At 45.3% G+C, this 26015-nt stretch overlaps 1 protein-coding gene across 2 annotated transcripts in view; it reads left to right on the forward strand.

Annotated features, from left to right (window-relative positions):
• mfsd8 (major facilitator superfamily domain containing 8) overlaps nucleotides 1-26015 on the forward strand; it is a 71446-nt gene that overhangs the window by 20063 nt on the left and 25368 nt on the right. For both annotated transcript variants that reach the window (XM_086009402.1, XM_086009412.1), the window contains exons 2-5: nucleotides 3504-3595; nucleotides 4588-4631; nucleotides 7236-7476; nucleotides 18593-18706. In XM_086009402.1, coding sequence (XP_085865528.1) covers nucleotides 3504-3595; nucleotides 4588-4631; nucleotides 7236-7476; nucleotides 18593-18706 — 491 coding nt within the window. The remainder of the gene's footprint in view (nucleotides 1-3503; nucleotides 3596-4587; nucleotides 4632-7235; nucleotides 7477-18592; nucleotides 18707-26015) is intronic.

Genomic DNA, 26015 nt, shown 5'->3' on the forward strand with positions numbered 1-26015 from the left:
TTTATGTGGCTGGTCCAGTTAAGTTTCTGGTCAATGGTGACCCCCAGGATGTTGATAGTGGGGGATTTGGCGATGGTAATGCCATTGAATGTCAAGGGGTGGTGTTTAGACTCTCGTTTGTTGGAGATAGTCATTGCCTGGCACTTCTGTGGTGCGAATGTTATGGCCATCAATACGGCCATCCCTACTGATGCCACCCATGCCAGTTCCATCAACCCTGGTCCCAATCACCTTTTTATATTTTATATATATTGTAAAATGCAGGGGTATATAAATGTGTGTGTACACACACATTATAATCCACAGTTTGATTTTTAATAGTGGCGATTTGGTATTGCTCCCCCCCCCCCCCCCTTTAGTGTAATGTTTATAATATTTGAATTTGTACATGTGTGGTATACATGTCTGCTTACACTAGTTGATAAATTTATCATTGGGTTAATTTTATGCGTGTGACTCATTGCTTTGGAAATGTAAACTTTAATATCTTCCTCCTCATAAGATCACAATATTAAATGTTAGATTTCAAATGCAATGATGTTGAATGTGGAACTGGAGCATCCCAGTAAGGTAGTCATTGGCCCAGATTTTGCGTTGAGAATAACGTGAGGCTAACAGCGCTCACCATTACTATGGAGTAAATTGGACAACAACTTTTGGAGCACACACGTGCAGTTAAACATGGAAATCCGGAAGTTGTGATCCGAGTTACCCTGCTCCTCCACAGGCTGTACTATAACATTACCTCACCGAGGTGCTTCTTTTTGCCTCCAATACTTGTAATGGTTCGTGTAAGCTTGAGGTGTAAATATTTAACATTTTTCAAGTGTTTTAGTGCAAGTTAGTGTGTATAAAAAAAAAAAACTTACAACAGGCTAAAAAAAAATCTAGACTAAGATCTGGCAGGGCAGGTTTTGTGTCTGGACTGTGGTATATGGGAGTTTGTGGACAACGAGACTGCCCCGAGAGAACACGTCTGCAGTAGATGTGTCTGTCTCAAATCTCTACGGCTCAGTCATTGAGCTGGAGTGCGAGTTGGATACACTCCGACACATAAGGGAGGGGGAGGAGCAATGTTCCCCCTACTTTCTTTTGGCTGCGCGCGCCCCATTCACAGTTTCGCGCATGTGCGTGAAACTTAACATTGGAAAAGCCGGCCCTGGGCTACGCGGGACAGCTTAGCAGGAAAGTTGGGGAGGAGTAGCTGGACAGTTTGCTCCAGACCTTGGTCACACCTCGTAGAGAGGTGCAGGATCAGAATGGAGTTAGTGTGACCAATAGTGTACAGCGTAAGGGGACCCAGGTGAGAGAGAATGAGGATCAGGAGAAACTGATCCTATCCAACAGGCACAATGTACTTGCTACCTGTGAGGATAAGGATAAAGACTGTTGAAGGGCAGCCAGAATGCTGACCATGGCACTTTGGAGCAGGAGGCTGTTCAAAGGGGGAAGTTGAGGAGGAGGAGGAGGAGGAGGGGAAGCGTAATGTGGTAGTTGTAGGGGATTCAATAATTAGTGGGTCAGATAGTATCCTTTGTAAGCAAGATCGAGAGTCCCACATGGTATGTTGTCCACCTGGTGCCAGGGTGAGGGACATCTTGAACCAGCTTAAAAGGATATTGGAGAGGGAGGGGGAGGATCCAGTCGTTGTGGTCATGTTGGGACCAATAACATAGGAAAGAGTAGGCATAGCTCCTGTTTGACGAGTACTATCAGCTAGGAGCTAAATTAAAGAACAGGACCTCAAGATTATTACCCAAGCCATGTGCAAATTGGTGAAGGGATAAGTAGATTCGGGAGGTGAATACGGGGCTGAAGGAGATGTGTGGGAAAGAGGAGTTCCATTCATGGGACACTGGCACCAGTACTGGGGCAGGAAGGAACTGTACCATTGGGATGGGCTCCACCTGAACCAAACCTGGGTCCTAGCGGAAAGGATAAATAGGGCGGTCACGAGGACTTTAAACTAGTAAATGGGGGGGGCCGGGTGGGTGGGGGGGGGGGGGTGGAAAAGGTAGTATAAATAATAGTTCTAAAACAAGCGAAAGGGAAGAAAGTAGAGTAATAGTCAGAAATTGTGCTTTAGGCACTACAGGTAAAGGGAAAACTAAAAGATGTAAAGTAATTAAACCAGGAGAGAGTAATAAGAAATGGGTGAGTAAAACATTAGAGCAGGAGGAAAGGTTAGGGTGTGTGGCCCAAATAAGCGTTCTTTATACAAACGCACGGAGTATAAGGAATAAATTGAATGAACTGCAGACACGTATTCAACTTGGAGGTTATGGCATGGTAGCCATTACTGACACATGGCTGCAAGATGGTTAGGGCTGGGACCTGAATATACCAGGTTATAAGATCTACAGGAAAGATAGGGAAAATGATAGAGAGGGAGGAATAGCTTTAGTGATTAAAGATGAAATCCCTTCAATGATGAGAGGCTATACGAGAGGTAAGCAGGCAGTGGAGGCTTTATGGGTAGAATTAAGAAATAGAAAAGGATTTAAGAATGTTGTGGGAGCTGTGTATAGGCTCCCTGATAGCAGCTGTGAAGTGGTAGAATGTATAAATGCAGAGATTAGACAAGCGTGTAGCAAAGGCCGAGTGGTTTTAATGGGGATTTTAACTTTGATATAGATTGTGATAAGCAGACTAGCACCTGTCAGAAAGGCAGTGAATTTCTTGAGTATGTTCAGGATAGTTTCCTGCATCAATAGGTCCTAGAACCAACAAAAGGGCAGGCTATATTAGATTTAGTAAGAGTAATGAGCCAGATTTAGTTAACAGCCTGACGGTGTGTGAACATTTATCTGATAGCAATCGCAATATGATTGAGTTTAATGTAGTATTTGAAAGGGAGAAATGCAAAACAGCTACTAAAAGGGGAATTTTAACCCCAAAACATGGGCAGGTTTGGGTCGGGTGGGAGATTAAGTGTTAAAAATCTGAATCCCGACCCCAGTCCGCCTCCAGCCTACCCACTTCTAGTTTTAAAGGAGGTGGGATGGGGGCGGGCAGCCAGCCCGCTCCTAGGAGAGGGGTTGGCACTTTAAATATGATAATCAGGCTGGAAGCCTCACATTTAACCTGCTTTGCAGGTTTCGCTGTGGCTGGCCGGGGTACCTAGGCCGGAGGAATCCCGGCAGCTGCAGCGAGGCGAGGACAGCAATTAATGTTAGGTCAATTATTAACTTTAAGTTTGAGATTGATAAATTTTTGTTAACCAAAGGTATTAAGGCATTTGGGCAAAGGCGGGTTTCTGGAGTTAGGTCACAGATCAGCCATAATCCCATTGAATAGTGGAAATCATTCTGACGGAAGGTCATCGACGTGAAACGTTAACTCTGTTTCTCTCTCCACAGATGCTGCCTGATCTGCTGAGTATTTCTGGCTTTTTCTGTTTTTATTTTTAATTGTAGGTCCTGTGTACAAAATCTCAGTTGCCTAAGTAGTGAAGTGAAACACAAAGATAAACAATGATTCAAAATGATTGGTTTATTTTGCAGTGACGGCACATTGGTTGAGACGTTACAGGAAAATCGAAGCCGCTGGAGGTCAATCCGGGTCATGTATCTCACTATGTTCCTCAGTAGTATAGGTAGGTATTACACTCCAAGGTTAACCACTGATATTTAAAGTGAGAGCTTCCTTTTAAGCATGAAGCTTAATTGTGAAGTAACTGTACTACATTTGAGTTGAGTTACCCTTATCTATGATCTTAAGACAGCAATCGCATTTAAGTATTGTACATTTGTATTCGTCCCACCTTACTACTAAAGTGTTACATCATTGCTAGTAAGCTTCTGCTTTCCATTAAGTTGATATTTTTCATTCAGTATTTAGTTTTCTTTCTTGCCCTTGTCTCCCCCCCACCCCCCCCCCGCCCAATTTAAAAAAAAAAAAAAAAATTAATTTTTTGTTCCTGTGCCATGCACTTTTCTCAACCTAAAGATTGGGCAGACATTTTGACCCCAGGTCAGTGCTGCTGTTTATGTGGAGGTGTTTGAGGGAAGCCTGCCATCTGATAGATTTATTTCCCCATCCCCCGCCCCTCCCTTTGGATAAGTCCCCGATGGCACAGATGAGGAATTGTGGGTGATGCTCTGTAGCATGTAGATTTCATTTTTCTTAATATTGACCATTCTACCAGAGCAGCTTCAGTTTAAGTTGCATCTTAAAACGAGTGACTGTAATGGTATGCACCAGAGCACTAGTGTGATCTCAGCAGCATAAGTTGGGAAGCAATCAGTGGGGGCAGAGGGAAAGGAGATATCAGACAGGAAGTTGTTACTGGGTCACTCTCACATACTTCCTAGTGGCTGGTCCAAGACAGCATTGCTGGAGGGCAGGGAGCAGGATGTTTGTCTGTCCCTTGAGCTGTCACTAAGACCAGTACAAGAGGAGGGAGAAAATGTATATTTTTAAATATAAGTGGGTACCTTAAAAAAATGGTCTTAAGATATCAAGGATAAAACTTGTACTATTCATTTGATTTGTTATGTACTTAAATGACAATTGCTCAAACTTAAATACCCTTGTTATGAAGAAGGCTGCACTGGCTATATATAGTAAATAATCCTTTTTCTGCAGGTTTCTCGATTGTAATGTCTTCAATATGGCCATTTCTTCGAAAGGTTTGTGACTTTCTTCTTGGTAATCTCATGTTGAACTGCATAGTTCTGTATGAATCACAATTTCCAGCAGGTGTATTACTCCGACCCCGTTTCAGAACAGGCCTATTTAAGGTGCCAGAGAGGTTCAGTAGTAGCACTCCTGCCTCTAAGTCAGAAGGTTGTGGGTTCAAGCTCCCCTCCAGTACTGAGACATTAAATTGGCTGCCGTGTTTTCCTACACTGCAACAGTGGCTACTGTTCAAAACCTACTTCATTGATAGTAAAGTGCTTTGGGATGTCCTGAGGTCGTGAAAGGCACAATATAAATGCTCGCCCTTTCCTTTCCCTTTTTTTTTCTCCTCTAAAGTATTTCTAGCATTTTCTGATATAGACCCATAACCTGACACTAGGTTGTACCATATCAATGCTTCCTTTTTTAAAATAAATGGCATGATATATCAATGTGGCCAGCCATATCATGGATTATCTGAATATACTTCACACACACTTGTTTTGGGAGAACTCATTTGCAACTGAATGTTTGAGACAGGACGGATTTCTTTGACAGGATTTTTTTTTTAATTGACTTTTGTTGGGGGAGGGTTGGTGTTGTTTGAAGCATGTGATCTTTTTCTAGTTTTTCTCCAATCTCCCCACATACCCTCTCCGAGCTCATCTTGTCCATGAGACCCACTTCCTGCTCCCTCGACCCTATTCCCACTAAACTGCTGACCATCCAAATTCCCTTCCTGGCTCCCATGTTAGCTGATATTGTTAACGGTTCTCTCTCCTCATGTACTGTTCCCCTCTCCTTTAAATCTGCCATCATCATCCCTCTCCTCAAAAAAACCCTTGTTCCCTCCATCCTTGCAAACTACCGCCCCATCTCCAACCTCCCTTTCCTCTCAAGTCCTCCTAAAACAGTGCCCATCTTTCTCGCAATTCCATGTTTAATTCCCTCCCATCAGGTTTCCACCCCTGCCACTGTACCGAAACAGCTCTCATCAAAGTCACAAATGCCATCCAATGTGACTGTGACAAAAGTACATTATCCCTCCTCGTCTTTCTCAACCTGTCTGCAGCCTTTGACACGGTTGACCACACCATCCTCCAACACCTCTCCACCGTTGTGCAGCTGGGTGGGACTACACTCGCCTGGTTCCATTCTTATCTATCTAATCATAGCCAGAGAATCACCTGCTTCTCTTCCCACCCCTGCAGCGTTACCTCTGGTGTCCCCTAAGGATTTGTCCTTGGCCCCCTCCTATTTCTCATCTAAATGCTGCCCCTCAACAACATCATCCGAAAACACAGTGTCAGTTTCCACATGTACGCTGACAACACCCAGCTCTACCTTACCACCACCTCTCTCGACCCCTCCACTGTTTCTAAATTGTCAGACTGCTTGTCCGACAACGAGTACTGGATGAGCAGAAATTTTCTCCAACTAAATATTGGGAAAACTGAATTGTCTTTGGTCCCCTCCACAAACTTTGTTCCCTAACCACCAACTCCATCCCCCTCCCTGGCAACTGTCTGAGGCTGAACTAGACTGTTCTCAACCTTGGTGTCATATTTGACCCTGAGCTGAGCTTCCAACCACATCACTAAGACCGCCTATTTCCACCTCTGGAACATCGCCCGGCTCCGCCCCTGCCTCAGCTCATCTGCTACTGAAACCCTCATCCATGCCTTTGTTAATTCTAGACCTGACTCTTCCAAAGCACTCCTGGCTGGCCTCCCACGTTCTATCCTCCGTAAATTTGAGGTAATTCAAAACTCTGCTGCCTGTGTCCTATCTCGCACCAAGTCCCGTTCACTCATCACCCCTGTGCTCGCTGACCTATATTGGCTCCCGGTTAAACAATGCCTCAATTTGAAAATGCTCATGCTTGTTTTCAAACCCCTCCATGGCCTTGCCCCTCCCCTATCTCTGAAATCTCCTTCAACCCACCGAGATATCTGTGCTCCTCTAATTCTGGCCTGTTGAGCATCCCGAATTTTAATTGCTCCACCATTGGTGACCGTGCCTTCTGTTGCCTAAGCCCCAAGCTCTCAAATTCCCTCCCTAAACCTCTCCTCCTCTCTACCTCTCTTTCCTCCTTTAAGACGCTCCTTAAAACCTACCTCTTTGACTAAGCTTTTGGTCATCTTCCCTAATATCTCCTTATGTGGCTTGGTGTCAAATTTTGTTTTATAACGCTCTTGTGAAGCACCTTGGGACGTTTTACTACATAAAGGCGCTATATAAATACAAGTTATTGTGATGATGTCCCTTTAAGGTGCCTCATGTAGACACTTTCCTTTACACCATAATGCTCCCACTCTACTGTGAATGGAGATTGCTACTTGATAGTGAGCCTAGTTGAGACTCACACAGGTAGTACAGTAAGGATATTAACATTAGGCATAGAATGGGACTTTATTGCTGCCCAAATTATAGGAATGTCATTAAACCTTTAGTGGAAAGGATGTACTGAAGTACCAAATAGAGGTTAAGTAAGAATAGATGGGAAAATGTTAGGGATCTTTAATAGTGACCCTGATTAAAGTCAATTTTTTTAAACATGCTTTGAGTTGCATACAGAAAGTTGTTTAACATTGCCACATACTTCTTTTCTGCAGGTGGATAAGACTGCAGATACCAGTTTTCTTGGATGGGTCATTGCTGCTTACAGCCTGGGACAGATGCTTGCTTCTCCACTGTTTGGTGTATGGTCCAATTACAGGCCAAGAAGGGAACCTCTTATTATCTCAATTTTGATCAACGTTGCGGCTAACCTACTGTATGGCTACGTACACGCCCCTCCATCCCATAATAAGTACTACATGCTGCTTGGTCGAGCATTTGTTGGATTTGGAGCAGGTAAGACCAAGCTCATGTGAAAGCAAGGCTAGAAGCAGTACTATGAATTTTAGCAAAATGGACAAATTCTAGAGTTAAGGCTAAGTTTATTGGAGTCTAATGTGGGTATATCCCTATATTTATTCTGAGTCTGTGGACATTGAAAACTTAAATACATACAAATAACAGGATGGTTTAAGAAAACTTGCTAGGCTTTAGTTTGGCCGTGAATACTTGTGTTTAATTTATATAACCTGATTGTTCTGTTAAAATCTTTCCTGATGCTATTATCATTCCACTTAGCTTATTCAGTTCTCTATCTTTCATCATCGGTGCTCATGCATCTCCGGAGTCATTTTCTCTACTAATCGATTGCTTCACTGATGGTCTCCTGAGACAGTACTCCACTCAAGTTAGATCCGTAGCTTTAGGTGTTATGAATCATTTTTGAAATGAAAGTCCTTCTCAGTAATGTACTAGTGAGATTGCTGTTCTAATAGCTATTTTACATAGAGTGAAATAATTTCTTGGTGAGTGAAGGATTCTATATATTTCTTGAAACATGGCAGGGTGATTCTTGCAATCCTGCCAAGAATTGGATCACTTACTTTACTACTGGAATTCATCTGAAGCTTTAATTTGATTCAGTTCATGTTATGCTCTTTCCTGTTTTTGTTCGGAAACCTTTTTCTTCAATAAACAAGTCATGAGCCTCTTCATCTCTTTTCCGCTGTACTTACCTTTTAGTGCAAATTCTGACAAGTGATCTGATGGGCCTTCAATAACCACAAAACTAGAAGTTATAGACTTAAACAAGTTGGCTTTTAATCACTAAGATCAGAGCTAACATCTCAACACGCCGACTGGTTCACAGGAATGAGTCATACAGATCCTGGGATCTTTATGTAAGAGAAGTCCGGGGCGGAGCCAAGAGCCAAGACCTGGAACCTCCCAGGTTAGTCGGGAAAGAGGAAGTGAAACTATACACAGTGGGGGAGGGTAATATACATGAGTGCAAAACGAATACAGGATCAAGACAAACAGATTTCATTACATTCACCCCTTCTATAGATTTAGTCCATTGGGGTGATGTTTCTTAAAAGTTGGTATAAGTGAGTCTGTCAGGAGGTTTTGCAGTTCTCCGTGATCGGCGCAAAGCCGGTTGGGGTGCCTCTAGAGGAGTGGATTCTGGTTCCTCCGCTGTCCGGGCCTCCGCAGTGTCTTCCAGGTTATCTGCAGTGTCCTCCAGGTTAAAGTTGGGTATTGATACCTCTGGGCGTCCTGTCTCTTTGTAGTGTAGGTCTTCATCGGGTAGTCTCCCATCGTTCTCTCAGCTCCCCGAGGGAGCGAGGTCTTTTATGGAAACAGTGTCCTCTCGCCCGTCAGAGTATTCGATATAGGCGTACTGATGGTTTGCATGGAGGAGCTGTACCTTTTCCACAAGGGGGTCCGTTTTATGGCCTCTCACGTGCTTCCACAATAGTACTGTCCCCGGAGACGTCAGCCACGCGGGTAGAGATATGCCCGAGGTGGATTTCCAGGGGAAAACAAACATCTTTTCGTGGGGGGTAGCGTTAGTGGCAGTACATAACAGAGACCTTATGGAGTGGAGCACGTCTGGGAGGACTTCCTGCCAGCGGGAGGTCGGAAGGCCTTTTGACTTTAAGGCTAACGTGACAGCCTTCCAAACAGTAGCATTCTCCCTTTCCACTTGCCCATTACCCCGGGGGTTGTAGCTAGTGGTTCTGCTAGTGGCTATCCCCTTCAAGAGCAAGAACTGGCGCAGTTCGTCACTCATGAATGACGTCCCCCTATCGCTGTGTATGTAGTTCGGCATGCCAAACATGCAGAATAGATTACAGAGACACTTGATGACCGTGGCACTGGTCATGTCTGGGCAGGGAATGGCGAAGGGGAAGCGGGAATATTCATCAATGATATTGAGGAAGTATACGTTACGGTCGGCAGAGGGAAGGGGTCCCTTGAAGTCCAGACTTAGGCGCTCGAATGGCCGTGTGGCTTTGATAAGGTGTGCACGGTCAGGCCTGTAGAAACGAGGCTTGCATTCCGCACAGATGCGGCAGGCTCTGGTCATTGCCCTGACCTCCTCGATGGAGTGGGGCAGATTGCGGGACTTTATAAAATGGTATAGTCGGGTGACCCCTGGGTGACAGAGGTCGTTGTGGAGACCCTGTAATTTGTCCGTATGAATGCTGGCACACATTCCCCGCGATAGGGCGTCTGGGGGTTCATTAAGGGCTCCCGGCCTGTACATAATATCATAGTCGAACGTGGATAGTTCGATCCTCCACCTGAGTATTTTGTCATTCTTGATTTTCCCCCTTTGTTTGTTATTAAACATGAAGGCCACCGACCGCTGGTCGGTGAGCAGGGTGAAACGTTTGCCAGTTAGGTAGTGTCTCCAGTGCCGCACTGCCTCCACTATAGCCTGTGCCTCCTTCTCGACAGAAGAGTGCCTGATTTCAGGTCCCTGAAGGGTTCAGGAGAAGAAGGCCACAGGTCTCCCAGCCTGATTGAGGGTCGCAGCTAAGGCAAAGTCTGACGCATCGCTTTCGACTTGAAAGGGAATGCATTCGTCCACTGCACACACTGCAGCCCTTTCAATGTCCTGTTTAATACTGGTGAAAGCCTCCCGAGCTTCAGCTGATAGTGGGAAGGACGTCGATTTAATGAGGGGTCGGGCCTTATCGGAGTAATTGGGCACCCATTGGGCATAATACGAAAAAAATCCCAGGCACCTTTTTAAAGCTTTGGGATTGTGTGGCAGGGGCAGTTCCTTTTAGGGGGTGTAATTGGTCAGGGTCCGGTCCAATTACCCCATCTTCCACCACACAGCCGAGGATACAGAGACGGGTTGTGTTGAAGACACATTTGTCTTCGTTGTAGGTTAGATTCAGCTTTAGGGCAGTTTTTAAAAATCTCGCAAGATTTAGATCGTGGTCTTGCTGGTTGTGCCCGCAGATAGTGACATTGTCCAGATAGGGGTAGGTAGCTTGTAGTTTATTCTCGTCAACCATGCGGTCCATCTCACGTTGGAAGACCGAGACCCCATTTGTTACCCCGAAGGGCACTCTGAGAAAATGGTAGAGGCGCCCGTTCGCCTCGAAGGCGGTGTATGGGCGGTCCTCCGTTCTAATGGGGAGCTGGTGATACGCGGATTTGAGGTCGATAGTCGAGAAGACTCGGTATTGCGCAATCTGGTTGACCATTTCTGATATGCGGGGTAAAGGGTAGGCGTCCAGCTGGGTATAAATATTAACAGTCTGGCTGTAGTCAATTACCATCCGTTTCTTTTCGCTATTTTTAACTATGACTATTTGGGCACGCCATGGGCTGGTACTGCATTCAATAATGCCTTCCCGCAAGAGTCTGTCCACTTCCGCCTTGATAAAGTGTCTGTCTTCCAGACTGTACCGTCTACTTTTGGTCGCTATGGGCCTACAGTTCGGAGCGAGATTAGCGAATAAAGAGGGCGGGCTGATTTTTAAGGTTGATAGGCCACAGACTGTGAGTGGCGGCTGGGACCCGCCATATGCTAGCGTGACACTTTCGTGGTGGCACTGGAAGTCCAGGCCCAAGATTACATTAACACAGAGTTCTGGCATCACGAGGAGTTTAAAATCCTTCTAGTCCGTGCCTTTTACAGTCAGTGTTACCACACAGTAGCCCAAAATGTCCGAAGTGTGGAGCTTAGCAGCCATAGCAATTCTGCTCCGTGTAGAGGTTAACGTTAATGAGTGCCGCCGTACCAGGCTAGGGTGGATAAAACTCTCGGTACTCCCACAGTCAATTAAACATTTCATTAAATTCCCGTTTACCTGTATGTCCATCATGGATTTTGTCAACGGGTGTGGCCTGGATTGATCCACCGTGATCGAAGCCACTGTTAGGCCCTGGGCGTCCGTTGAGTCGGGAAAAGATGGCGGATCCTAAGATGGCGGCACGCACGAGGCGGTGACGGAGTTGGAAATCAGATTCCCCCTGCAGACTTTGCTAAAATGCCCCTTTTTCTTACATTTGAAGCATGTAGCGTCCTTCGCTGGGCATCGTTGTCTGGGGTGCTTGGCCTGGCCGCAGAAGTAGCATTTCGGGCCTCGAGACATTGCCGCTGTAGTAGGACTCCTGGGTGAACTTCTGTGTGGGGACTCCGGCGGCGTAGAGCTGGTCTGAGACCTGGATGGGGAAGATGGCTGATTCCAAGATGGTGGCCCCCTCGGCGCGCACGAGGCGGTGAGGGCCGGGAGAATAAGAGTCAGAGTTTTTCTGGGCCACGTCCAGCGATTGCGCAGTGGCCACTGCCTTTTTTAAGTCCAGGACCTCCTTCTCCAGCAGTCTTTGCCGGATATAATTCGATTTGAGGCCCGTGATGAAGGAATCGCGGACCAATTCATCAGAGTACGTGTTGGCCGTCACGGCCTTGCCGTTACAGTCCCGGACCAGGTCCTTTAGGCCCTGTAAGAAATCGTCCATTGATTCCTCTGGTCGCTGCCTGCGTGTAGCCAGCAGATGTCTGGCGTACACTTCGTTTACCGGTCTCTGGTATTGGGCCTTCAGGATAGTGATGGCCTCCGTGTAAGAGGTGGCGTCCCGGATGAACGAATAAATCCGATGACTTACGCGAGTAGTCAGTAGACTCAGTTTATCTACCTCGCTAGCGGATGAGGCCCCCGCGAAGAGTTCGAAGCATTTGAGCCAGTGTCCAAATTGATTTGATGCTTCAGCAGAATGTGGATCCAAGTCCAGACACTCTGGTTTTAGGAGTCGATCCATCCTAGTATTCTTTAGTGATTATAATTGATGGGCCTTCAATAACCACAAAACTAGAAGTTATAGACTTAAACAAGTTGGCTTTTAATCACTAAGATCAGAGCTAACATCTCAACACGCCGACTGGTTCACATGAATGAGTCATACAGATCCTGGGATCTTTATGTAAGAGAAGTCCGGGGCGGAGCCAAGAGCCAAGACCTGGAACCTCCCAGGTTAGTCGGGAAAGAGGAAGTGAAACTATACACAGTGGGGGAGGGTAATATACATGAGTGCAAAACGAATACAGGATCAAGACAAACAGATTTCATTACATGATCCTTGATACACCTCAGGGGTGTGATCCAGGTTATGTTGGCAGCACACAATGGATGCTCCAGCTTGAGCTGAAACCCCTAGCACCATGACATATGTACAGATACGTATATGCTGTGTCATGTAGTATACACAAGTGATGCTTGTCCAGTGATTGGAAGATGATGGATAGCCAGTTTGTGTGACCAATATAACCTGGCGACTTGTGTTGTATTTATCCATCAGCATACTGTTTGTTGATCCCAAGTGTAAGACTTGCACCAATGGTAAGTGGTACAAATTTGGTGTCTCAGTTGATAGCACTCTTGCCTCTGAGTCAGAAAGTTGTGGGTTCAAACCCCACTCCAGAGACTTGAGCACAAAATCTAGGCTGACACTTCAGTGCAGTACTGAAGGAGTGCTGCACTGTCTGAGGTGCCATCTGTCAGATGAGATATTAAACTGCGGCCCCGTCTGCACTCACAGGTGGACGTAAAAATTCCCATGGCACTATTTCAAAAGAGCAGAGGAGTTCTCCTCGGTGTGCCCGGGCCAATATTTATCCCTCAACCAATACCTAAAACAAATGATCTGGTCATTATCACATTGCTGTTTGTTGGACCTTGCTGTGTGCAAATTGGCTGCCGCATTTCCTATATTACAACAGTGACCACACTTTAACAGTACTTTGGGACTTCCTGAGGATGAAGCCAATGCAGTATTTCTGAAGTGTAGTCACTGTTGTAATGTAGGAAACATGGCAGCCAATTTGCACACAGCAAGATCTAACAAACAGCAATGTGATAATGACCAGATAATTAGCTTTTAATGATGTTGTTTGATAGATAAATATTGGCCAGGACACCGGGAGATCTCCCCTGCTGTTCTTCATAATAGTGCCATGGGATCTTTTACATCCACCTGAGAGAGCAGACGGGGCCTCGGTTTAACATCTCATCCGAAAAACGGCACCTCCGATGGCGCAGCACTCCCTCAGTACTGCACTGGAGTGTCAGCCTAGATTTTGTGCTCAAGTCTGAAGCTTTAGACAAAGCATGAAGCTATACAGAATAGAAAAGTGTAAGTTTGATTTCTTGTCTCTGCTGAATTAGTTGATCTCAAAGGTAGTAATAGTGCTAAAATAGGCCTCAGTGCTCCTGGGCTATGGAGGGAGCAAATCAGCCAAGGACTCCAGTACCTGATTGCTAGCTGGAGATCTTGGCTGCTAAGTGTACATGTGTTGATGTTAGGTAGTGACAGGATCACTCTTGGGTATGATGTTCCCCTTGGTTGAATAGTCTGCTGGCATTTACTCTGCATGTGAAGAATGGCTGCTTGGGTGAGGCGCTGTAGGGTGACCAGCATCTCTTGAATTGTACCCCAACAGGTGGAGTCATTGCTTGCAGGAGAGGACAAGGAGAAAACATTTGGCCTGAAATAACTTTAAACAAAGCTTGCGGGTTTTTTTTCATCCAATTTTTCCCCCCTCTTTTCTGATGGTGCTGACTGTTGCTAGTGCTCAATTCACAGGAAATGTCAACCCTCCAGTACCTGTGCCAAATAGCCATTCTTCATGTGAAAGCCTAGACAGTGCGTCTCAATAGAGTTTTTCACAGTGTAGAGAGTGGCAGTCAAGCTCAATCCTGATTTTGCCCCTCCCTAGCTCAGGTGCACTGAGGCCAACTGTAGCAGTGCAGTTTTCACTTGGTTGTGTTCAGCTAACTCAGCACAGATCAAGAATTTACTCTGGGATCTTCTGGGCTGTATAACTTAGTATCACACCACATGATGGAAATATACAGTAGAATATAACAGTGTGGACATTAGAGGTTTTGTAGTGAGTGTTTCAATGGCCTTTTCAAATTCCACCCTCGGGTTGGTGCTGTTCATTGCTTTGTCCAATCTAAAATACAAAGCGTACTGTAATCTTGGACTCTAAATTATTGGGGCCCTGCTGAGGCAAATTCTCCATTATCTGTGCAGGCACAGGATGAATTTAGAGCAGGGCCCAGTTACACTGAGTTACAATATCTGGAAGCCTCGGGCCTCCTATTCTGGCGCAGGGAGTGTACCCTGCTTCCCGTGTGTCCGGTAATAGGCCGGTGTATATAAAATAAAACAGCTTTACAATTCATATCTGGCTGCTATTCACAAAGGCATTATCAGTTTGCCAGCTGTAAGATTGGAAAAATGCACATGAAGGCACATACCAAAGACACACTATCCAGTTCAGGTTCCAAAGAGGTACTACTGCTATGACCTTGGGTTAGACTATCATATGATTAGACATTGGGCAGTTTGGACCCATTGAATGTAAGAAGTGGGACCATTGACAGGAATGACCAGTGCCATTGAACCCAAGAAAATATTTAAGGCAGACCTGAAATTTGTAACGTTGGCCCGGAATTTGCCGTTGTAATGACTGCATTTGTCGTCATTACAACAGTGAATCTGACAGCAACTTCTGGAGTATGCACATACGCAGTTAAATGCGGAAATCCAGAAGTTGATGTCAGTCATTCCCTGCTCCTCCACCACAGCCAGCAATCATTTGAAGTCACTGAACTGACGAGAACTTAAGCTTTTATGCTGGAATATTGCACTTAAAAACCCCTGAAAAAATTAAGCCTTGTTGAATGAGGTGTAACTGGGTTTTTAATAGTGTACTGAGTCATAACTACTGCTGATAAACCGTTCTGACCCTGAAAAATGAATTTTATATTTGTGGAATGTCAAATTTTTCCATTATGATAAAAATTCCATGGTGTTTTATATGAATGTTTTAATTTCTTCCACCATAATCCCATGTGTATGTCCCAATCTTTATTTTGCTCTCTGTAAAATGATTGAAAAGTGAAGGAAAATCAGTGCATTTTACTTCCTGGTTTGCTGTCTGTGAGAATTCTTCAATGTGATTGGTTGCTTAGCCAGTTTGATGACATCACTGTTGCTGGATGCTGGAGATCCCCCTAGACTTGGCGTCAAATTTAAATTAATGTCAGGAAAGGGCCAATGTTATCTACCTAAAATCCCACCAGCTGCACCTTTGTTGCCACAATGTAATGTACACCTGCATGGAAGCAGGTGTACGTACGTGCCAACATTATTTAAAAGGCTGCTTTCACCTGTGGCAATCGATTGCTGCTTGAAAAGCAGAGAATTTGAAATTGCAACTGTTACACATTATTTCTTGATCCTCAGATGATCCCCTTATTCTGCAACAAGATGCTGAGCTTGACACGCCAGTAGCGGCAAAAATGGTCCTGACTTCTGGATTTGGGGGATTGTCAGGGATGGCCAAAATCCCATCTCTCTGGGGATCCGTTGTTGCAGCTTGACAGGAACTTCCAGCCTTTTAACTCCACTTGCTCGTAGGGTTTGCTGTGTCAAGTTGCTTTCACATTTAAACATTCTTCTTAAAACATACTGCTCAATTGGGGATTAGCATTTGCAGGCCAGCACATCAGAACATGTAATTATTTAATCACAATCTTATGTACAAATCACAGGTGACGATCTTGTTATTTTTGTTTTATGTATACAATAACAACAACAACAACTTGTAGTATTTATATAGCACCTTGAACATAGTAAAATGTCCCAAGGCGCTTCACAGGGGTGCTATAAGATAAAAAATTTGACACCAAGCCACATAAGGAGATATTGGGGCAGATGACCAAAATCTTGGTCAAAAAGGTAGGTTTTAAGGAACGCCTTAAAGGAGGAAAGAGAGGCAGAGAGGTTTAGGGAGGGAATTTCAGAGCTTAGGGCCAAGGCAGCTGAGGGCACGGCCACCAATGGTTGAGCGATTATAATCAGGGATGCTCAAGAGGGTAGAATTAGAGGAGAGCAGATATCTCGGGGTGGGGGGTTGGGCTGGGGTTGTGGGGCTGGAGGAGATTACAGAGATGGGGAGGGGCGAGGCCATGGAGGGATTTGAAAACCAGGATGAGAATTTTAAAATCGAGGTGTTGCTTAACCGGGAGCCAATGTAGGTCAGCGAGCACAGGGGTGCTGGGTGAACGGGACTTGGTACAAGTTAGGACATGGGCAGCTGAGTTTTGGATGGCCTCTAGTTTATGTAGGGTAGAATGTGGGAGACCAGCTAGGAATGCATTGGAATAGTCAAGTCTAGAGGTAACAAAGGCATGGATGAGGGTTTTAGGGGTGGAGACAGGCGATATTATGGAGGGGGAAATAGGCGGTCTTAGTTATGCCGTGGATATGTGGTCAGAAGCTCATTTCAGGGTCAAATATGACACCAAGATTGTGAACTGTCTAGTTCAGCCTCAGACAGATGCAAGGGAAAGGGATGGAGTCGGTGGCTAGAGAACGGAGTTTTTGGCGGGGACCGAAAACAATGGCTTCATTCTTCCCAGTATTTAATTGGAGAAAATTTCTGCTCATCCAGTGCTCGTTGTCGGACAAGCAGTCTGACAATTTAGAGACCGTGGAGGGGTCCAGAGAAGAGGTAGTGAGGTAGAGCTGGGTGTCGTCAGCGTACATGTGGAAATGGACGCTGTGTTTTCGAATGATGTTCTAAGGGGCAGCACGTAGATGAGAAATAGGAGGGGGCCAAGGATAGATTCCTGGGGGGACACCAGAAGTAACGATGCGGGAGCGGGAAGAGAAGCCATTGCAGGTGATTCTCTGGCTACAATTAGATAGATAAGAATGGAACCAGGCGAGTACAGTCCCACCCAGCTAATTTCTCTTATCTGGAAGGAGGAGAGCATGCCAGGGGATCTCCGAGATGCCGTAATTGTGACCATCTTCAAGAAAGGTGACAAGTCCGATTGCGGTAATTAGAGGAGTTTCGCTGCTGTCTGCCACAGGGAAAGTCATCGCAAGAATCCTCCTCAATCGCCTTCTGCCAGTGGCTGAAGAGCTCCTCCCAGAGTTGCAATGCGGATTCCGCCCACTAGGGGGCACAATGGACATGATCTTCACCGCACGTCAATTACAAGAGAAATGCAGAGAACAGCACCAACCACATGGCCTCCTTTGATCTCACAAAGGCCTTCGACACTGTCAACCGTGAGGGATTATGGAGTGTCCTCCTCAAATTCGGCCAAGCGTGCAACGCCCTGGTAGCGCCCCAGACCGGATATTGAGTCGCGCCCCCTGCCTTAGCACCTGCCGCTAGGAACGAAAGGTAGAGGGGAACGTTTTCAAGTCGGGAAGGGGCTGGGGGAGTGCTATTTAAAGGCGGGCGCTTCCTGCCTTTTCTTGTTCGGCAAAATTTTTGGTTTTAACGCTATTCTAAGGTGTTTTGGCCCACAGCACCACTTTTGCGGTTCCTAAGCGCCGAGCTCCTTCCCTGGGCCTATTCATTAGTGCTTCCAACACAATTGCTTTTGAGTTCTCTCCAGGCCGAGATTCAAGGCTGCAATGAGCAGCGAGTGGCTGGCCAGCCAGATGGCCCCTCCCCTTTAAGAACTGGATGGCGCCACTCTGGCTTCCATGGTAATTGGCATCGTCTGAGCTTCGGTAGCGTTCTAAGGTAGCGCCTCGCTCCCTGACATTTGCGCCTTAAGAGAGGTGTGCAGCGCCTGATTTAGCGCTCAAATCACCTCCAGGGGCGATAGAGGCGGATTTTGCAGTCTGAGGCGATAATTAACGCCGGGCGCTAAACTTTGTGCCCGGCTGATATTAGCGCCCCAAAATGGGCGATACCGAATTTTTCCCCCTTTGAGTGTTAACACAAATGAGAGCATTATGAGGTCCAAGACTCAGGAGGAGTATTTCAATTTCTCTATTCCAGTAGGCTTTACAATGACAATTTAATATCTAGATGGGCTCAATACCAGTTTCATAACCATATGGGTGGTGCAATATCAGCATAACATAAACATACATATATATCTTTTAGAAATCATTTTAGATTTTTGAGCTTTAATTGTTATTCAAAAACAGCTACCATTTCGATGAAGTAAGGTTACTTCTGCAAAAAGAATGCATTTGTGCTTGTTGTATTTGTGGTAAACCCACTAGCGCATGCCTGTGTAGAGAGCTGGTTTTCTATTTCTTGATGTACTGCTTTTTCTATTTTTAGGAAATGTCGCTGTTGTACGATCATATGCTGCTGGTGTAACTTCACTTCAGGAAAGGACCAATGTGATGGCAAATATAAGTGCTAGTCAGGCACTGGGTTTTATACTGGGGCCAGGTACAAATCTTGTATTTCTAACAATATTTTGGCCATTAGCAAGTATTTACTGACGAGATTCACAAGTAGATACCTCACCCCCTATGTGTTTCCTGCTTGTGTGTTTTATTTTCATTTTTATTTTTGCTTTTAAATCACTTTACTGATTTATTCTGTACTCATTGTGGAGTTGATTGTGCCTCATCTAATGGAAAATGGCCCTGAAAGTACAAAGGAACCACTCTGTTCCTGCCACAGAAAAGGAAAAATTGGGTTTGGGCTTGGCGGTTCACAAATCCTCTCCTTTAACCTCACCTGCTCCTTGTCAATGTGGCTCGGTTAGTAACACTCTCACCTCCTGGGTCAGAGGTTGTGGGTTTGAGCCCCATTGCAGGATTTGAGCTCATAACCTAGGCTGACACTTCAGTGCACTATTCGGGGAGTGTTGCATTGTCAGAAGTCTTTTGGATGAGGTATTAAACAAAGGCCCGATCTGCTTGTTAAAAATCCTGTGGCACTGTTTGAGGAAGAGCCGGGAGTTCTCCCAGCATTCTGTCCAAAATTATTTTCTTAACCAGCACCACCAACAATAAATTACTGGTCAATCATCTCATTGTTTGTGGGATATTGCTATGCACAACATGGCTATCTGCATAACAGTTACTATACTCCAAATTAAAGCATTATATGTGAAGTGCTTTGATATGTTTTTCAGCGATGTGATAGGGCGTGATAAAAATCCATATCCTTCCTTCCCCAAGTTCCAATGTTGGGCACATGCAATCAGTTGTGGAGAGGTATAGGAAATCGAGTGGGAGCATTAATTTTACTGTTTAATCAACAGCTGAAACTTGTAAAATGTTATTGATAACATCACTCCCCGGTTGACACATGTATAAATTCCAGCCATAATACTTTTGAAATGTTAAAATCATCAGCACCATCCCTTTTAGGAAAGCTTTTATTTACCCATTACAAAATGAAAAATACTTCCTGAGCCATCCTGATAAAATCCCTCTGGCCATACAGACCAAAGGAGTCCCAAGTTCAATCCCCAGTCTGTGCTAAATGAGTTGACCTCAGCCAGGGAGGCTGCAGAAACATTACAATTGGCTGCAACACACCTGAGTTAGAGAAGGGAAAAAATTGGCCGTGGTTTTTGTTCTTGATCGGTAAGCAGCGACCGCTAACTGAAAATTTGCATGCATGGATGCTGTGATGTCCTTCATGGTCAAAAACCTTGCTATCACTCACTGTACAGACTCATGCATAATTAACAAGCATTAGCTGAGTTACTGGGGGTGACTGTCCTCTGTGGAACTGTAACCCAATGCGAGAATCAATGCCTTCAGAAGAGGGGGAGGGGAGAGAATTGCAGAAAGAAAAAAATACATCCGTTTGTTGTAGAAATGGTTGCACTAGAACAGAGAAATACACAAGAACAACCACTTGCATTTTATAGCACCTTAACCATAAACATTACAATTTATTGAAGCTGGGAAGGAAGTGGTTCGAAGAGGTGGCCGAAAGCTAGGTGGAAAAGATGGAATTACATAGAATTTGCAGATCAGAAAAAGGCCATTCGCCACAACTGGTCTATCCCAGTGTTTATGCTCCACACGAGCCTCCTCCCACCCTATTTCATCGAACCCTATCAACATATCCTTCTATTTGTTTTTCCCTCATGTACGTATCTAGCTTCCCCTTAAATGCATCTGTGCTATTCGCCTCAACTACTCCATGTGACAGCAAGTTCCAATTCTAACCACTCTCTGGGTAAAGAAGTTTCTCCTGAATTTATTTGGATTTATTAGTGACTATCTTTTATATTTATCACCCCTTGTTTACAACTCCCCACAAGTGGAAACCTCTACTCTGTGTCAACCTTATCGAAGCCCATAACATTTTTTAAAGACCTGTATTAGTTCACCCCTCAGACTTCTCTTTTTTCTAGAGAAAAGAGCCCCAGCCTATTCAGTTTTTTGCTGATAGGTATAACCTCTCAGTTCTGGTATCATTCTAGTAAATAGTTTTTGCTGTATCCGTGTGTTAATGGAGACACAGAATGCAGGAGTTGGTTTAACAGGTGTTTACTGAACAAAGTCTGGAGGTGAACTAAAAGATACAAGACGCTATACAGGCTTATATACCCGAGTGGTCACTACCGGCACTACAGTACACAGGGGCTCTTAAAGGTACATACACCACAATTCCTCCCCTTTTAGATAATTAGTACATAACATTTTAAGTAATCATTAATTAACATGTTTACAAGAACAATAATCTACACATTTGCTGGATAACGCCTCGGTGGTGTAGTAGTTTTCGGTGGTGTAGTAGGTTCTTTTGGCAAGGTCGATTCGGCTTGAATGCCAGTGTCGGGTTCATCTGGTTCCAGTATCACCGGATCGGAGGTAGATACTATGGGTATCTCTGCTTCATCATTAGGCGTATAGAGTTGTGGTGTAGGTTGTCCCTTTTCGGATGACTCTATGATCTGGTCAGCATGGCGCCTTATTATGCTTTCACCAATGTCCACGGTATACATCAGCGGTCCTAGTCGTGTGCAAATAGTTCCAGGCTGCCATTTCTCAGTACGGTAGTCCCGGGCCAAAACTTGTTGACCTATCTGGAAGGTTCTAGTTGGCCTTTCATTCATGCCTTGAAATTGCCGGTTCTCTACGTCCCTTCTGATGTTTGGCTTGATCAAATCCAGCCGGCATCTTAGTCTTCTATTGAAAAACATCATGGCGGGAGTTTGGTTTGTAACCACATGTGTTGCATTCCTGTACGCAAACAAGAAGTTATCTACCTTATGTTGTAGATTTATGTCTTCATTACCCATGGCCTTTATGGCCTTCTTGAAGGTCTGGACAAACCTTTCAGCTAATCCATTGGTGGCGGGATGGTATGGGGCGGACGTGTAGTGCTTAACCCCATTGTTTTTTAAGAACTTCCTGAATTCTTCGGACACAAATTGCGGTCCATTATCAGAACAGATCTGTTCAGGCAGCCCATTCCTGGCAAATATGCTCCTTAATACTGTGATGGTTTTTTCCGTGGTGGTGGAGGACATCTTTATTACCTCTGGCCACTTGGAGTGTGCATCAACCGCGATTAAGAACATTGAGTCCATAAATGGACCAGCAAAGTCAATATGTACCCTTTGCCATGGAGATGAGGGCCACTCCCATGGATGTAGAGGGGCTTGTGGTGGGGCGTTTTGGACCTTCTGGCATCCTAGACAGCTCTTGGCCATTTCTTCGATGTCTCCATCGATACCTGGCCACCACACAAACGCTCTGGCTAGGTTCTTCATTTTCACTCCACCCAGATGCCCCTCGTGAAGCTCCTTTAGCACTTTATCCTGGAGTTTGGGTGGAATCACCACTCTGGATCCACACATCAAGGTTCCTCGGCACACTGACAGCTGTTCTCCTCTTTGCGAGAATGCTGGCAACAGTGGTTCGCCATGTGCTGGCCATCCCTTCACCGTTAAATCGTAGACTCGTGAGAGAGTCGGGTCATTTCTCGTTTCCTTTTCAATGGTAGAATTTGTTACTGGTAGACATTCCACTATGGTTGAGTGGAACATCTCCACTGGGTCCACTGTAGGTGCCTCTTCTACCGTTGGCAACGGTAGGCGCGATAAACCGTCAGCATTCCCATGCTGTTTTGATCCTTTGTATTCTATGTCATATTGGTGTGCCCCTAGGAAAAGGGACCACCTCTGTAGCCTTTGCGCTGTCATAATGGGAACGCCCTTTTTAGGGTTGAATATGGAGACGAGGGGTTGATGGTCAGTCAACAAGGTAAATTTTTGTCCGTGTAGGTAATGGTTGAATTTCTTCACTCCCCACACCAGGCTGAGTGCTTCCCTGTCGATCTGGGCATAGTTACGCTCCGCTGAGTTCAATGAGCGTGACGCAAAAGCTATTGGCCGCTCCGAGCCATCAGGGAATCTATGCGATAATACCGCTCCTACGCCGTAAGGGGATGCATCGCACGCCAGTCTGATTGGCAGTGATGGGTTGTAATGAGCCAACACTTCCTTGGACGTGATCAAGCCTTTGCATTTATGGAAGGCACGTTTACAGTCTTCGCTCCATTTCCAAATTACTCCCGTTTGTAGCAGTGCGTTAAGAGGGTGCAGAACAGTTGACAAGTTCGGTAAAAATTTATGATAGTAATTTATCAATCCCAGGAACGACCTTAATTGTGAGACATTTTCAGGTGCTGGGGCTTTTATGACTGCTTCAATTTTTTCAGGTGACTTATGCAACCCTTCTTCGTTAATTATATGGCCACAATATGATATTTGTTTCTGGAAAAATTCGCACTTGGGGCGATTTGCTCGTAGGCCCCGTTCTCTCAGCCTAGTGAGCACCTGCTCCAAATTGGCAAGGTGCTCGTTGTCGTTTTCTCCTGTTACAAGGATGTCATCTAGGTAGCATTGAGTCCCCGGAATCCCTTGCAGGACTTGCTCCATAGCTCTTTGCCAGATAGCTGGAGCTGATGTTACTCCGAAAACCAGTCGATTGTACTGGTACAGGCCTTTGTGTGTGTTTATCGTGAGATACTTTTTAGAGGCCTCCTCAACCTCCATCTGTAGATATGCCTGTGCCAAGTCAATTTTGGTGAAACGTTTCCCTCCGGATAGTGAGGCGAAAATATCTTCTATCCTCGGAAGAGGATACTGTACCGTGTGAAGGACCGGGTTTACAGTCACCTTGAAGTCCCCACAGATGCGAATTTTTCTCTGTTCTTCAGATTTATCATTATTCAACGTTTTCTTCATGACCGGGACGATGGGTGTTGCCCACTCGCTCCAATCTACCTTGGATAACACGCCTGCTTTTTCCAAATTCTCCAGCTCTGCCTCGACTGCTGGACGAATTGCGTATGGCACCGGCCTTGCCTTAAAAAACTTGGGAATTGCCGCATCTTCCACTTTTATTGAGGCGGCGACGCCTTTCAAGGTTCCTCGTTCCTGTTCAAACACTTCTTTGGCGTTAGCTAAGATGTCTTTTAATCATTCAGGTATGACGTCATCATCATTTTTTTTCTTACTGGTCACCGTCAGTGCCTGAATGGAGTGCCAGTCTAAACGTATCTTCCTGATCCATTCACGTCCCAACAACGGTGGACCACCATCTTGCAGAACGTATAAATACAACTTCTGTATTTCCTTGCCGTTGTATACAACAGACACCCTTATTTTCCCTCTGGAGTATACTTTCTGCCCCGTATATGTCTTCAAGATAATGGATGTGTCTTTCAAAGGTATATGCGGAAATAGCCGCTCGTAATCCCGTCGACTTATGACGGCCAGAGCTGATCCTGTATCTAGCTCCATTTTAACTGGGGACCCTGCTATCGTGAGGGTAACCCAAATGGTCTGGTAATCTTCTTTGGCAATTACATTATGTAATTTGAGACAACTTAGTCTCTTGTTTCCGGAGTCGCTATCGCTCTTCTGGTCTTCGAGCTACTGTCTGTTAACATTTGTACCTTTCTGTACTTTTCCTTATTGATTTTTTTTCTGTCAGTGGATTTTTTGTTTCCAGATCGGCATACACGTGCAATGTGTCCCATCTTTCCGCATTGCCTGCATGCTTTGTCCTTGAACCAGCAGTCCCTCTGGTCATGGGTGGATCTGCCGCAGCGATAACATCTCTCGAAACCTCGTGTCATTTCATGGGTGCCGAAGTCCTGTGGCTTTTGCTGTATTTCTGCAGCTCCTCTTGCTGCTGCTTCGTATGATACAGCCATACTGAAAGCCTTGTCCAGTGTCAAATCTTTCTCAGAAAGTAGCCTTTTCTGTGTTCCTTCACTTAGGAGGCCGCAGACAAATTTGTCTCGTAGAGAATCTGCCAGTCCTGCCCCGAATTGGCAGTGCTTTGACAGCTTTCTTAATTCGGTGAGGTAATCAGCGTTACTTTCATTCTTGTGCTGATTCCTCCTGAAGAATTTGAATCGTTCCGCTATCAGCAGCGGTGTTGGGTTTAAGTGCTCCTGTAGGGTATCAACAATCTCCTTAAAATTCTTGTCCATCGGTTTGGCTGGAGTGATTAAGTTTCGTAACAGCCCGTATGTCCTTGCGCCCATCAGATTTAGAAGTACCGATGCCTTTTTATCGTCCTCTACTTCATTCGCTGTGCAATATACCTCCACTCTTTCCACATATGTGGTCCAATCCTCTATATCACTATCAAAAGCAGTAATATTGCCAGTCTTAGGCATCCTGAAAATCAAAAATGGCGCCTCCCACGCTTTCCTTTCTTCCCTGCCGAGAAAAAATGGCGCCTCCCGCGCTTTCCCGCCGCTGCTGACAACGCTGTTCTCCATGGTTTTTATTTACACAGATATTTTTAATAGTTGGAGACTCGTTCCCGCCGGAGTCTCTGGGACTTTTCCCTCCCTCTGCTTGGTCCGAACTCCGACCTGCTTTGCAGCGCCGGCCGTCTCCCGAGTGCTCTACCTTCCGTCTCTGTTTGCCTCCGCCTTCCGACTCGCTGCTCGGCCCCGCTGCAGAGCCACCCGATCAAGCCCCAGCCCGCCGCCCAGGAAGGATTAGTGCACTACCTGCCACCAGTCCGGCTAGCTGGTGAAACCACAGTTTTTTTTTTCTTCGACCTTCGTCTGAGGAATCGATCTCCTTGAGGTGCTGCCGCTTTGCAGGTAAGTCCGTTTGCAATTCGTCGCCACTGTTGTATCCGTGTGTTAATGGAGACACGGAATGCAGGAGTTGGTTTAACAGGTGTTTACTGAACAAAGTCTGGAGGTGAACTAAAAGATATAAGACGCTATACAGGCTTATATACCCGAGTGGTCACTACCGGTACTACAGTACACAGGGGCTCTTAAAGGTACATACACTACAGTTTTTGCCTCTTCTCCAGTGCCTTGATATCCTTTTTGTAATATGGAGATCAGAACTGTGCACAGTATTCTATGTGTGGTCTAACCAAGATGCTATATAAGTTTAACATCACTTCTCTGCTTTTCAATTGTATTCCCCAGTGCTTTGTTTGCATTTTTATGGCCTTGTTAACTTGTGATGCTACTTTTAATAATTTGTGTGACTGTCCCACTACATCCCTTTGCTCCTCTACCCCATTTAAACTCTTATTTTCCAAGGAGTATGTGGCCTCCTTATTCCTCCTACCAAAATACACCACAGCACACTTGTCTATATTGAAATTCATTTGCCATTTACATGCCCATTCTACAAGTTTATTAATGTCGTCTTGTATTTTGTCGCAGTCTTCCTCAGTATTAACGATAACCTCAATTTGGTGTCATCCGCAAATTTTGATATTGTGCTTCC

This window comes from Somniosus microcephalus, chromosome 2 (assembly GCF_052327205.1).
Source record: "Somniosus microcephalus isolate GS21.2 chromosome 2, FLI_Smic_1.0, whole genome shotgun sequence".
In the NCBI taxonomy this organism is placed as follows: Eukaryota; Metazoa; Chordata; class Chondrichthyes; order Squaliformes; family Somniosidae; genus Somniosus; species Somniosus microcephalus.